Here is a 12,834-nt window from a genome sequence, read left to right on the forward strand (position 1 = left end):
AGAAGGGAACGCGGGTGTGGCGACCCAGGAGCTGGGAGCGCCGCAGGCCGGCCCGCGGTTGACGTTTAATCTCTTCAAAGAGCGGGGCCCCCTCTCCACGAAGCGAGGCCCCGGCCGCTTTCCTCCGCGTCCTTTCCTCTCGGTGGCGAGTTCGCCCACATTTCCACGCTCGCACGCAGCGGGCACGAAGCCTACAAACTATACATGACTCCTAGCCTGGCCTCCAGCACCACGTCTTCCCTGTAAATCATCGGGGCAGATGGCGACGCGGGGGAGCAGAAGGGAAGGGGGGACAATGGCGCTGCGACGAATCTGGCCGCAGAACAAAGTGCACGTCAGGGCAAGTGGGTCTGACAGGCGAAGTTCCCGCCGCCCGCCGAGCGCAGGTGCCGCGGCGCCGCTCCCGGGCCTGGCGCAGCTCTGCCCTCGGCATTAACATCTCTATGCGGACCCCGCGCCCCCGGGGCGCACGCCGGCCGCGAGTCCTGGGCGCTCGGGGTGGGAGGGGGAACGGCTGCCACAGCCGCCTCCTCCCCGCGCCTTTCCGGCCCTGAGAAGCGCCCCCGCCCCGCGCCCACCCTCCTCCGGACGTGGGCTCCGTCTCCGCTCCAACAACTCGGAGCCCGTCTGGATAAAGGAAGTCCCTCGCTGGGGGCGCCGACAGACCGCCGACCGGCCGGGCGGGCGTGTGTCTGCCCAGGACGCGAGCGGGTTTCCAGGGCCGAGAAGTGGGGCGGAGAGGGCGCTGCGTGACGGCGGGGTTTGCAGCGGGAGCGAGGCTGGGCGCGCGGCCTAAGCGCACCCCCCGATCGCGGGGCGGCGAGGCGCGCGGCAGCGCTGGTCAGGCGGCGCCGGCGGCCAGCAGTCCCGGTCCGAGCCGGCGGGGCTGGCGGGGGAGAGGGCGCGGCTGTCCGGGGAGGGGGATGCGGACGGCGCGGAGGGCGGCGCGGGGCTGTCGGTGCCGCTCCACGTGGACGCGGGCGACGGGCTGTCCCCCACGCTGCCCGTGGCGCCGCCCGGGCTCGGCAGCGCGGGCTCGGGGCGCAGCGGGCCGGGCAGGCCCCCGCCGCAGTGGTCGGCCAGGCGCAGCGTCTCCGTGAGCGCCCAGATGTAGTTGTGCGCGAAGCGCAGCGTCTCGATCTTGGTGAGCTTGGCGTCCTCGGGGAACGTGGGCAGCACCTCGCGCAGCGCGTCCAGCGCCGCGTTCAGGTGGTGCATGCGGTTGCGCTCGCGGTTGTTGGCCTTCAGCCGGCGCGTCTTCTTGAGGCGCTGCGCCGTCTCGGCGGACCGGGCGCCGCGGGGAGCGGCCCGCGCCCGGGAGGGACGCCGACGGCACTCGTGCCCCAGGCCCGGCAGCCGCGTCCCCGGTGCGGCCCGGCGCGGCCGACATGCCCCTCCCGGCGCGCCCGGCTCCCCGTGGTCCTCGTCCGCGCTGGACCGAGGCGGGGTCCGCGCCGCCGCCGGGGAGGCCACGCCGAGCAGCGCCAGCGCGCCCGCCTCCTCTTTCATCTCCGACGCCTCGGACTTGACGAACATCCTGCCGGAGGGAGCGGGAGGGGGCACCGAACTGTCGGTTACGCAGAAGCCAGGTCACGTGCGTGGGGTCCCCGGGACGCGCGCCCGAGAGAAGCTCAGCTGGGGAGGACCCCCGCGCCCCTCGCGAGCACCCGCGGCCAGCCCGCCCGGCCCCGCGTCCGCCCGGGAAGAGGCGGAGTCCCAGCCCCAACGCTCGGCGCGGGCCCAGGGCGTGTGCGCACCGCGGGCTGCGGAGCCGGAGCCGAACCGCCCTCCGAGCTGGTCACTTACTTGGCTGGTTTTCCAGCGCGTAAGGCGGGTCCCGTGTGTGCTCTCGGGGTGCGTGTCCGTCTGTCACTCAGCCCCCGCCCGGCACGCGACCCCCGGGCACTCTAGTTAAAGCGAAGCGGCTTGGGGTTCAGTGGCTGCGTGTCTGGCACACGACTCTCCTTAAAACCCCTTATATGCGCCCCGGGAAACAATCGGGTCGCCCCCGGCCTCCTCCCCTCCCTCCCCTCCCGCTCCTCCTTTCACTGCCTCATCCGCATTCAGTCCTTTCTCCCCGCGCCCCGCCCCGCCCCTCCCCTCCCCCGCCTGCCATCCATCCTTCCCCACCCCGCACCCCTCCATCTGATCAGCATAAAACGGTTCCCGAGCTCCCGGCTGCGGCGGGTCCGCGAGCGGAGACCCGGAGGTCGCCACCGCCGTGCGCCCTGATTGGCGCTCGCTCGCCGGAGCGTGCCGCTCTCATTAGCGCGCGGGGCGCGGCGCAGCCGGCCAATCCTGGCGCCCGGACCTCGGGGGGCCCGCGAGCCACGCGCGCGGAGCTCGCTCCCTTTCAGCGGCTCCGCGGGGGCCGGGCCCGGGGGCAGCGGGACTCCCCGACCCCTAGGCGAGGGTCCGCACCCCGGGAGAGCGGTCGGCCCTGGTGCCGCCGGGCCCTCTGGGCAGAGCCTCCTGGGAGCCGTTTTAAGCATCACTCGGTCCAGGGAGGAGCGGGGTCTGGGTAGCGCGCTGTGGGAACGGGGGTGCGCTGTGGGAACGGGGGCGCGCTGTGGGAACGGGGGGGAGGGGGGCGCTGTGGGAACGGGGGTGCGCTGTGGGTACGGGGGGGAGGGGGGGTTCTGTGGGAACGGGGGGGGAGGGGGGCGCTGTGGGTTCATGGGGGCGGCGTGCCCGGCTTCTCAGAGACCAACGCCAGAGGGTGAGAGACACGTGGCGGGACTCACAGAGGCCCTGGAGAGGGGCGCGCCGGAGGGGCTATCTCAGGGCGCGTGACAATCCGGCTCCGGCCACGACACGGACCCATTTCAGGGCGACCCCAGTAGCCGGCGGGGGGCGGGGGGACAGCAGGAGGCAGCAGCCGAGCCCGGGAGCCGCCGCCTCGCCCTCCGAAAGCGCGGCCTCTCCGTTGACCCGGCTTTTCAACAGGAAGAAAGGGCTCAAGGGCGCCGGGATCCCGGGAACTTGTCCCCAGTTGTTCGCCCGCTCCTTGCTGCTCCGCCCGCGCTCACGCCCACCCTCCGGTCGACGGGGCCGACCTGGAGGGACCGGCCAGAGCCCCAGAGGAGCGGGCGGGCGGGCGCCGGGCGGCCCGAGGCCCCCCCAGACCGCGCTGTCGGCGTGGGACACGGTGTGTGTCCGCAGGCAGCGGGGAGGTTTGATGGTGTGGCGTTTTCTGCAGGGAGGTGAGAGCAGGGCTGGAAGGAGCAGAGTAAAAAGTGAAGATTAGAACCACCCGAAGCAGATCTGCAACCTCCAGACTTCCTTCTGTCTTTTTTTTTTAATGTTTTATTGATTTCAGAGAGGAAAGAGAGAGACAGAAACATCCGTGATGAGAGAGAATCATGGATCCGCTGCCTCCTGCACGCCCCCCACTTGGGCTGGAGCCTGCAACCCGGGCCTGTGCCCTGACCTCCTGGTCCTGCCGGGCCCTTCGGTCTTGAAATTCTGTGAGAACTGCCAGGATCTCCACTTAGCTCCTCGATATTTGTGTTTCACCTCCCGCCCTTTAAAACAAATCCCCTGCGTGTGAAAGCACTATCCCGCCCCCTCTGTGCCCTTTCACAGCAGCTGGTTTCACTGGGCAGCAGTGCAGCTTCTAAAAAGGAAGGAGAGACGCCCAGTGTCCCCTCTCACTCCCTCGGCTGCATCGAGAACGTGAGTCAGAATTTCACAAAAGCCTCGGATCCAGGGCGAGACCAGACACCAGAAGGGCCACTGGGCGACACGCACACGTCCGCACTGCCTTTACCGGGGTGACCCCTCCGGACAGCCCCCCCAAACCCTCGGGGTCTTGGCTCGCAGGCACAGATGGAAGGAGCAGTGGAATTGCACAGGACTGTGTTGATCTGAAGTAACCGAAGGAGAAAGCGGCTGGTGAGGAGGAACCGTGCACGTCCGCCTCTCACCGCACGCAGCACAGAGGACTGGGCGTGAGCGCCGTGACAGGTGGTATGAGCGGAGCCTGGTCCACCCGCAGGCGCAGAGACCGAGCTGGCGGGAGGCTCGACGGGAACACAGGGACCCTCACTTGACTGTTAACGCACTGGGGCTCACCACCCCGCGGGCTCCCTCTTCTCCGGGGCTGTCTGTCCTTAGGGTGCCCTGGAGGTGCGTGCTGTCCCTGAGGTCAGCGGTGTCCGGCAGTGAGGTATTGTCCGGGTAAATCGCACGTTTCTGATTCCAGACAGTTCCTTCGAACGGAACAAGTTTGCCAAGAAACGTAAGACTTCAAACCTTGACCTGAGTCACTGTGACTATAAAGACCCGGGAGCCTGTGACGTTATGTGTCAGTAAGGCCTCCTGGGCTGCAGGGCGGGTTCCGGGAGCACAGCCTTTGAGAACCCACCGGACCGCCCGGCGTGAGCCTGAGGCTGTGGCTGTGTGTGCTGTAGCTCTTAGGAGAAGCCGCACCTCTGATGCCAGGACACTTGGAGGACCTCCTGCTGTGAGGGGTTATTACAGGAGAAACGACACCCCAACAGGCTTAGAACCTGGTGCTGTGCTCCCCAGCCACCCGCGGGTTTTGCTGGAAGGAAGCGACGGGCAGGATCTGGGCCGTCCAGGCCCCTGAACTGAAGTGAACTCAGGCGCTTGTGTGGTCCCAGATTGTCTGGGTGCGAAGGGCCTGAACCGGGGAGGCGGGGTGGACGGCTGCAGCCAGGGCGGTGACCTGTCCCAGGGGTCACACTGCTCATCCCCAGCCCCTTGCGCGGCGCCCCCCCTTTAAGGGAACAAAGGCTCCATCGGGCGCGGTCCGACAGGGGAGCCGTGATTTACACCCGCGGCCGGAGGCCTGCGTGCAGGGGCAGCGAGGGCGCCTCTAAAGTCCTTGTTGCTCTGAGGAGCCTGACTCTGCGGGTGGGTGTTGCCTCGGGGCCACCAGGACATGGCGCCCACACTTCACCTCACAGACGGCCAAGGGATCCTCCAGACTGGCTGTGCAGGGGCGGGGGCGGGGGGCTGGGGCTTTACCCAGAAAGTGCTGTGGTCCCCAAGCCAGTCCCCAGCCCAAACCTGCAGGAATCGCCCTCCTGGGGCTTTGTGGCCTGAGTTCTGGCCCTGCGGAGGGAGGGGAGCAGAGGGGAGGGAGGGGAGCAGAGGGGAGGGAGGGGAGCAGAGGGGAGGGAGGGGAGCAGAGGGGAGGTAGGGAGCAGAGGGGAGGTAGGGGAGCAGAGGGGAGGGAGGGAGCAGGGGGGAGGGAGGGAGCAGAGGGGAGGGAGGGAGCAGAGGGGAGGGAGCAGAGGGGAGGGAGGGAGCAGGGGGGAGGGAGGGAGCAGAGGGGAGGTAGGGAGCAGGGGGAGGGAGGGAGCAGGGGGGAGGGAGGGAGGGATCAGAGGGGGAAGGGAGCAGAGGGGAGGGAGGGAGGGAGCAGAGGGGAGGGAGGGAGCAGAGGGGAGGGAGGGAGGGAGCAGAGGGGAGGGAGGGGAGCAGAGGGAGGGAGGGAGCAGAGGGGAGGGAGGGAGCAGAGGAGGGAGGGAGCAGAGGGGGAGGTAGCAGAGGAGGGAGGGAGCAGGGGGTGGGAGGGGAGGGGAGGGAGGGAGCAGAGGGGAGGGAGCAGAGGGGGGAGGGAGGGAGCAGAGGGGGGAGGGAGGGAGCAGAGGGGAGGGAGCAGAGGGGAGGGAGGGGAGCGGAGGGGAGGGAGGGAGCAGAGGGGAGGGAGCAGAGGGGGGAGGGAGGGAGCAGAGGGGGGAGGGAGGGAGCAGAGGGGAGGGAGGGGAGCGGAGGGGAGGGAGGGAGCAGAGGGGAGGGAGCAGAGGGGGGAGGGAGGGAGCAGAGGGGAGGGAGGGGAGCACAGGGGAGACGGAGGTGGAGGCGTGGCGGTGGCTGGGCCCGCTCCTCCCGCTCAGGGCCCAGGTGTGGCTGCCTCAGGAGCCCCCTCTGCCCGCGGAGGGGACGCCGCCAGGGAGGCGGGAGGGACCGCCCTGGACCCGGGGACCAAGCCGAGGATTTAGGGACGCTCATCGGAGGCCTCTCTGCGGCTCACCCGCCATCCTGCGGGGTGGAGGGGGGGGGGGGCTCCCCGAGTCAGGAAGCCCCGTGGCACCGTCCCCTTTGCGCCCCAGCAGGACAGCCGCCCCTCGGGTCCCGCGGCCCGTCCAGCGCCTTCCCGCCCAGGACCTGCCTGCTGGGCCGGGGAAGGCTGTGGACCTGCCCTCGGACTCAGGCGCCGGTCACAGGTGCCCCCCCCCCCCCCCCCCAGCCACGCGCCATGGTGTCCGAGGAGGAGGTGGGACCGGTGGCAACGGTCCGAACATCCGGGCCCCTGTCTTCCCGTGGGCCCCACGCCGGCGCCTGCGCGGAGGCCTGGGCAGTGGGGGTGCAAGATCGCTGGCGTCTCCCCGGTTAGATGACGCGGCGCTGCTAGTGTGGTGACGCAATCGCCCACAAGGGCTGACCGCGGGGGGGGGGGGGGGGGGGGGGCGGTGGTCCGGGGCCGCCAGGGGCTCCCGCACACCAGGACGCCCGTGGGAGGGCCCGCAGCCTAACACGGGGCAGCCCGGACCCCCAGCCCTGGCGGCAGGCGGCCTGGCCCAGACCTTGGCCTGGGGGGGCCTGGCCCAGGAGGGTGCCCATTGGCCTGGCATTTCCGTTCTGCTGAGTGACGTCATGCGTGTCAGATGCAGGGCCTGCTTAGGCCCCGCCCCCTGACCCGGCCGCCACCCCCAGCCCGTTTCCATCGCTTCCCCCCAACTTTACTCTCCTCCACGCTCTCAGGCTAATTGTGCTTGCTTTCTTTTTCTATTTTTGTTGATCTCAGAGAGGAAGGGAGAGGGGAAGAGAGAAACATCCATGATGGGAGAGAATCACGGATCGGCTGCCTCTTGTACACCCCGCTCTGGGGATGGAGCCCGCAACCGGGCATGTGCCCTTGACCCTTCTGTCTACAGGCCGCCGCTCCATCCACTGAGCCACACTGGCCAGGGCCCGTATTTTACTTTTTGTCCGAATCTTCCTTTGGCCTCGGTCTCATGAAATTTGCTTCAGCAATGCTTCCTTTACCCCATTCAGATGTTTGGGAACAAGTCATTTGTTCAACATGAGCTAAGTAAGGAATAGTGTCTAATTAAAATAACAGCCTCCCAACCCAAAAGCTCAGTGCGTTTCCCCTTCCTCAGAAAATAGGATGAAGGAAAACACGCCACAGAGAATTCTAAGCCAATAATAACCACACAGTGAGAGGAAGTCAGTCATGTCCCGGTTCCAGGCATCGGCCCAGGGGGATCCTAGCGGTTCCCATCAGCTTGCTGGCCATCGGATTCCCTCTAACTCCGTGTTTAGAGGAAGTAAATCCGGAACTGGGACACGATCGCCTCTATCCCCGTAGGGCGCAGTCAGCACTCAGGTCAGCGTGGCCGCTGCCGGGCAGGACCCGGCCGGACCCAGCTCTCCCTGTGCCAGCGCCCTGGCAGGACTGTCCTTTGAAGAAGTGATTGCTTTTGCAGTTTCTCTCCAGATGTTTAGGCTGCAGGGCCGGCCGCGGCGGTGTCTGGAGCACTCTCCACGGCGCCTGAGGAGAACGGAGGAAGCAGGGACCGCTGGTGTGCAGGGACGCAGACTGCAGGGCAGGGCTGCGCCAGGGCTGGGCCCCGGAGCCATCCAGTTTGCTCAGTCCTCACCCGATCCCCCAGGACGACAGCCATTTCACAGGTGAGGACACCACTGCCCAAGGTCAGTGCTGACCGAGGGTGGGCTCCTGCTGGCATGCCTGTGCCCTTCTCTAGAGCAGGGTGTCGGCCTTCCGAAAAGGCAGACTCCGTGGCCCCTCCGTGCAGAGGCCACGATGGTTCCCCGAGACGCACAGACATGAGCCTGTGTGAGCGCCTATGCTTCTCTCATGCAGACACAAACACCAACAAAACGTACATGGACACAAACACACTATGCATGAAGGCAGTTCCACCCGAAGGGATACTGACCTGAGTGGCAGGTCATGCGCACACGCAGGCACATCTATTCTAAATACCTGAGACACTCACGTCTGGGTGCCGCTCACGGCACTGGGCATGGTGTGATGGCAGCCAGCGCTTTGCTGTCAGATGCTGAGAAATCTAGTGTCACTGGCTGTCATCAAGTGTCAACAAGTGACGTCCATACTAAGTTGCCTTTGTTTCCTTCTTATTGGCTTTTTTTTTAAATTTCTTTATTGATTAAGGTATCACATATTTGTCCTCATGCCCCCATTCTCATCCCACACCCCTCCCCACACATGCCCCCACCCCCCTGTTGTCCTTAACCGCTGGTTAGGCTCATATGCATGCACACAAGTCCTTTGGTTGATCTCTCCCCTTTACCCCCACCCTCCCCTACCCTCCCTCTGAGGCCCGACAGTCTGATCCGTGCCTCCTTGTTTCTGGGTCTGTTCTTGTTCATCAGTCTATGTTGTTCATTATTTCCCCTAGATGAATGAGATCATGTGCTATTAGAAATACACTTATAAGAACCGAAAATGAGACAAGCAATAATGGTTATGGTGAAAGGCAAATGAATCAGTCTGTAGTGAGTTTCCTTCTGGGCCAACAGTTCTTTTGAGACCCAATTTCAATGTCAAACAGTTCCTTATGTGTACATGTCAGCCATGACATTTCAGTTCTGAACGGTGGACAAATGGTGGTAATGCAGGTCCGACTCCCTCTGGTTTGGTCCTGGGCAACCTGCAGTGATGCACAGCTGCTAACTGCTAGTATGGGAAGACCACGTCAGCATCTTCCGTCTCTGGACTGCTTCTCTTCTGTCTTCATGGCTGGAGTAGTCCTGTCGATTCCTCTCTGTTGCTGGAATCCACATGGTCTCGGAGTTGTTTTCTGAAAATATACAAACATATTCTCGACCAAAAGTTAATAAAGGAATATTTTCTATAAATTTGACTTGGGATCCTATTTCATTTTTTGCCCAAATGATTTTCCTCTGGCTTGTTTTGACACCTTGTGTGTTTTTCATGGGTGTCTTGCTTTTAGCCTTACAATTAATTTTCTAAAGTATTAATTTTCTAGATGTAATTTACTTACAGGTTATTTTTCCTTACATGATATTCTTCTACTATACCCTCCTTTTTTGATTTAAATGTTAGGAGGCTTTTGAAAATTTTATAATGTAGTCTTGATGGCTTTTACATTTTAATTTTTTGCTCTATAATATTACTGTTTTAGGTTCATTACATGGTGCACAATTTTATCATGAGATGAAGTACCAATAAAAATTTTAGTTAACACTTTAGGAACACCTTTTTGTCCAGTACAATTAATTTTTCTAGAATATTTGCTTGTTTCAACTAGCCAATTTAAATTTGCCTGAAAAATTGACTACTATTTTACTGTCAAATTTATTACTCTAACAACAATCTTATTTTACCCTGTAAATATTAGTGGAAAGGATTATTTGCCTTCTTGAGTAGGCCCTGAGCATTCCTGGTGGTAGGCTGAATTTAGATATCAAAAACCCTCTTCCCCACACCGTGGGTTCAAGACAACTCAAACAATTATTGTTGCAGTGAGAGGGCAGCTGCTGTCGGCCAAGTCTCTGTCGGTCACCTGGGTCCTGATCTGAGCTGGGCATGGGAAGCACGACGCAGCCATGGGGGCAGGAGACCTCCTCAGAAGGGGATAGGGTTCAGGCCCCTGCAATGTTGGGGGGGTGGTGAGGGTCTGTGCCCCACCTCTGTTGATCCCCAAATTCTCTCCTGATGGCCCCTCTGCGACTGTGCCTGTCTTAGGTTGTTCCTTCCTTGAGGAATCTTACCCGTCTCTGGCTAACCAGCCATCCTCCGGGGCCAAGCAGGGTGACGTGAGGTTCAATTTTGTCTCCTTGGTAGCCTATGCCCCCGTGGCCTCCACGCCCAGCACCTGCCTTGGGATCCCCTCGCCTGCTGGCGGGGCCCCAGCACTGATCACATATCATTGGAACCCGGATTTCTTCTCCAGGGAGGGCTCAGTTCGCCCCACTGGGTGAGAGACAGATCCATGGCACCAGTCATCATGAGACTTCAACCTCGACATGAACAGAGAGCTCATGCAACAGCTGTGAGCAATTGAATTGTGAGAAGAGGGTCTCTCTTGGCCTAAAGGGTAAGAGGGACCAATATAGAATGCTCAGGTGCCTTCCCAGGAGGCCCTCTACACAATGAAAAGGATTAAATCCTTACATGTCCTTTTTAACTTGCTGCCAGACATTCAAAGAATTAGTAAGTTTGCTTGGGATAATTGTATATTATGCTGTTGTAATTCTAAAGTATCAAGAGATGTGTTAAGTTTGTCTCCAAGCACCAAACAGATGATTTTTTTTTTTTTTTATCCTCAAGGGTGCGAGGAACTATTATAAGTACTGAGGGTGATCCAAATCTGGGAAAAATTTTAATGACAGTGTAGAATAATATCATGTAAGGATATTCTTTGTTCTAGTCCATGGCAATTCCCTTCCAAACTGGCTGTTCATTTCTTTTTATATAGACAAGGTCTTAGTTACATTTTCTGCACCTCTACTGGGGGCAAGTAGTGATAGTAGTGACACCCTTTCTTTGGTGTCCACACAAGCCAGAAACCTCTCTTTAATTGTACACACAAAGGGGCATTGTTTTGATTTTGTGTCATACAAAAGGGAAGCTGGGTGGAGACCCCTGTGTATTTATACTTTCTTGCCCCACCCATGGGCCTCCTGGATGACCAAGGTGTTTGGTATTATTGGTAACTACATTAGTCAGGGGATCAGCCCACGTAAGGGGTCTTACCCATGAAGGGTCAGGAGCATAAGACCAAAATACTTACCCTCTTGTCCCAGGTAAAATTACCGTACATCTGATGATTGCTAGCGTGGCTACAAAGGCGTCCTCAGGCATTCTTGGGTTTCTGGTTACCTCACAATTTCTTCCCTGAGGTTTGACGTTCTGATTGATGTTTCTCTGTTTCTGGATCTATTTTTTCCCCATCAGTTTATGTTGTTCATTATATTCCACAAATGAGTTAGATCATGTGATATTTATCTTTCTCTGCCTGGCTTATTTCACTAAGCATAATGTTCTCCATCTCCATCCATATTGTTGCAAATGGTAAGAGCTCCTTCTTTTTTACCACAGCGTAGTATTCCACTGTGTAGATGTACCACAGTTTTTTAATCCGCTCATCTGCTGATGGGCACTTAGGCTGTTTCCAAATCTTAGCTATGGTGAATTGTGCTGCTATGAACATACGGGTGCATATATCCTTTCTGATTGATGTTTCCGGTTTCTTGGGATATATTCCTAGAAGTGGGATCACTGGGTCAAACGGGAGTTCTATTTTTAGTTTTTTAAGGAAACTCCATTCTGTTCTCCACAGTGGCTGCACCAGTCTGCATTCCCACCAGCAGTGCACGAGGGTTCCTTTTTCTCCACATCCTCGCCAGCACTTGTCATTTGTTGACTTGTTGATAATGGCCATTCTGACAGGTGTGAGATGGTACCGCATTGTTGTTTAGATTTGCATCTCTCTAATGATTAATGATTTAGAGCAGGTTTTCATATGTCTCTTGGCCTTCCTTCTGTCTTCTTTCAAAAAGTGTCTATTTAGATCAGATGCCCATTTTTTGATTGGGTTGTTTATCTTCTTTTTGTTAAGCTGCATGAGTTCCCTGTAAATGTAGGAGATTAAACCCTTATCGTTGACATCATTGGCAAATATGTTCTCCCATGCAGTGGGCTTTCTTGTTGTTTTATTGATGGTTTCCGTTGCTGTGCAAAAGCTTTTTATTTTGATGTAGTCCCATTTGTTTATTTTCTCTTTAGCTTCCATTGCCTTAGGAGCAGTATCAGCGAAGAAGTTCTTTTGGCATATGTCAGAGATTTTTCTGCCTGTAGATTCCTCTAGTATTTTTATGGTTTCCTGTCTTATGTTTAAGTCCTTGATCCATTTTGAGTTTATTTTTGTGTATGGTGTAAGTTGGTGGTCTAGTTTCATTTTTTTGCATGTATCTGTCCAATTTTCCCAACACCATTTGTTGAAGAGACTGTCTTGACTCCATTGTATGTTCATGCCTCCTTTGTCAAATATTAATTGAGCATAGTGATTTGGATCGATTTCTGGGTTCTCTATTCTATTCCATTGATCTATATGTTTGTTCTTGTGCCAATACCAGGCAGTTTTGAGAATAGTGGCTTTGTAATACAGCTTGAAATCTGGTATTGAGATCCCTCCTACTTTGTTCTTCTTTCTCAGGATTGCTGTAGCTATTCGGGGTCTTTTTTTATTCCAGATGAATTTTTGGAAAGTTCGTTCTAGGTCTGTGAAGTATGCCATTGGTATTTTAATGGGAAGCGCATTGAAATTATAGATTGCTTTGCGTAGTATGGACATTTTGATGATGTTGATTCTACCAATCCATGAACATGGTATGTTCTTCCATCTGTTTATGTCTTCCTCTATCTGTTTTTTCAGTGTTGTATAGTTTTCCGCGTATAGGTCTTTTACCTCCTTAGTTAAGTTTATTCCTAGGTATCTTAATTTTTTTGGCGTGAGGTAAATGGAATTGCTTTTTTAGTCTCTCTTTCTGTAAGTTCATTATTGGTGTATAGAAATGCCATAGATTTCTTGGCGTTAATTTTGTATCCTGCTACTCTGCCGAATTCATTTATTAAGTCTAATAATTTTTTGATGGAGTCTTTAGGGTTTTCTATGTACAGTATCATGTCATCTGCAAACAAGGACAGTTTTACTTCTTCTTTTCCAGTTTGGATGCCTTTTATTTCTTCTTCTTGTCTGATTGCAATGGCTAGTATTTCCAACACTATGTTGAACAGGAGTGGTGAGAGTGGGCATCGCTGTCTTGTTCCTGTTCTTAGGGGAAATG

The 12,834-nt window shown here is 57.9% G+C and overlaps 1 protein-coding gene across 1 annotated transcript; it reads right to left on the bottom strand.

The window, feature by feature from the left end:
* Positions 1-792: 792 nt before the first annotated feature.
* NEUROG2 (neurogenin 2) lies at positions 793-1,536 on the bottom strand (the record flags this gene model as incomplete). Its single annotated transcript, XM_079772657.1, has 1 exon — positions 793-1,536. The coding sequence occupies one exon, from the start codon at positions 1,534-1,536 to the stop codon at positions 793-795; it is 744 nt and encodes a 247-aa protein (XP_079628783.1).
* Positions 1,537-12,834: the final 11,298 nt, after the last annotated feature.

Source organism: Cnephaeus nilssonii, assembly GCF_951640355.1.
Source record: "Cnephaeus nilssonii genome assembly, chromosome: 5".
NCBI classification, from domain to species: Eukaryota; Metazoa; Chordata; class Mammalia; order Chiroptera; family Vespertilionidae; genus Cnephaeus; species Cnephaeus nilssonii.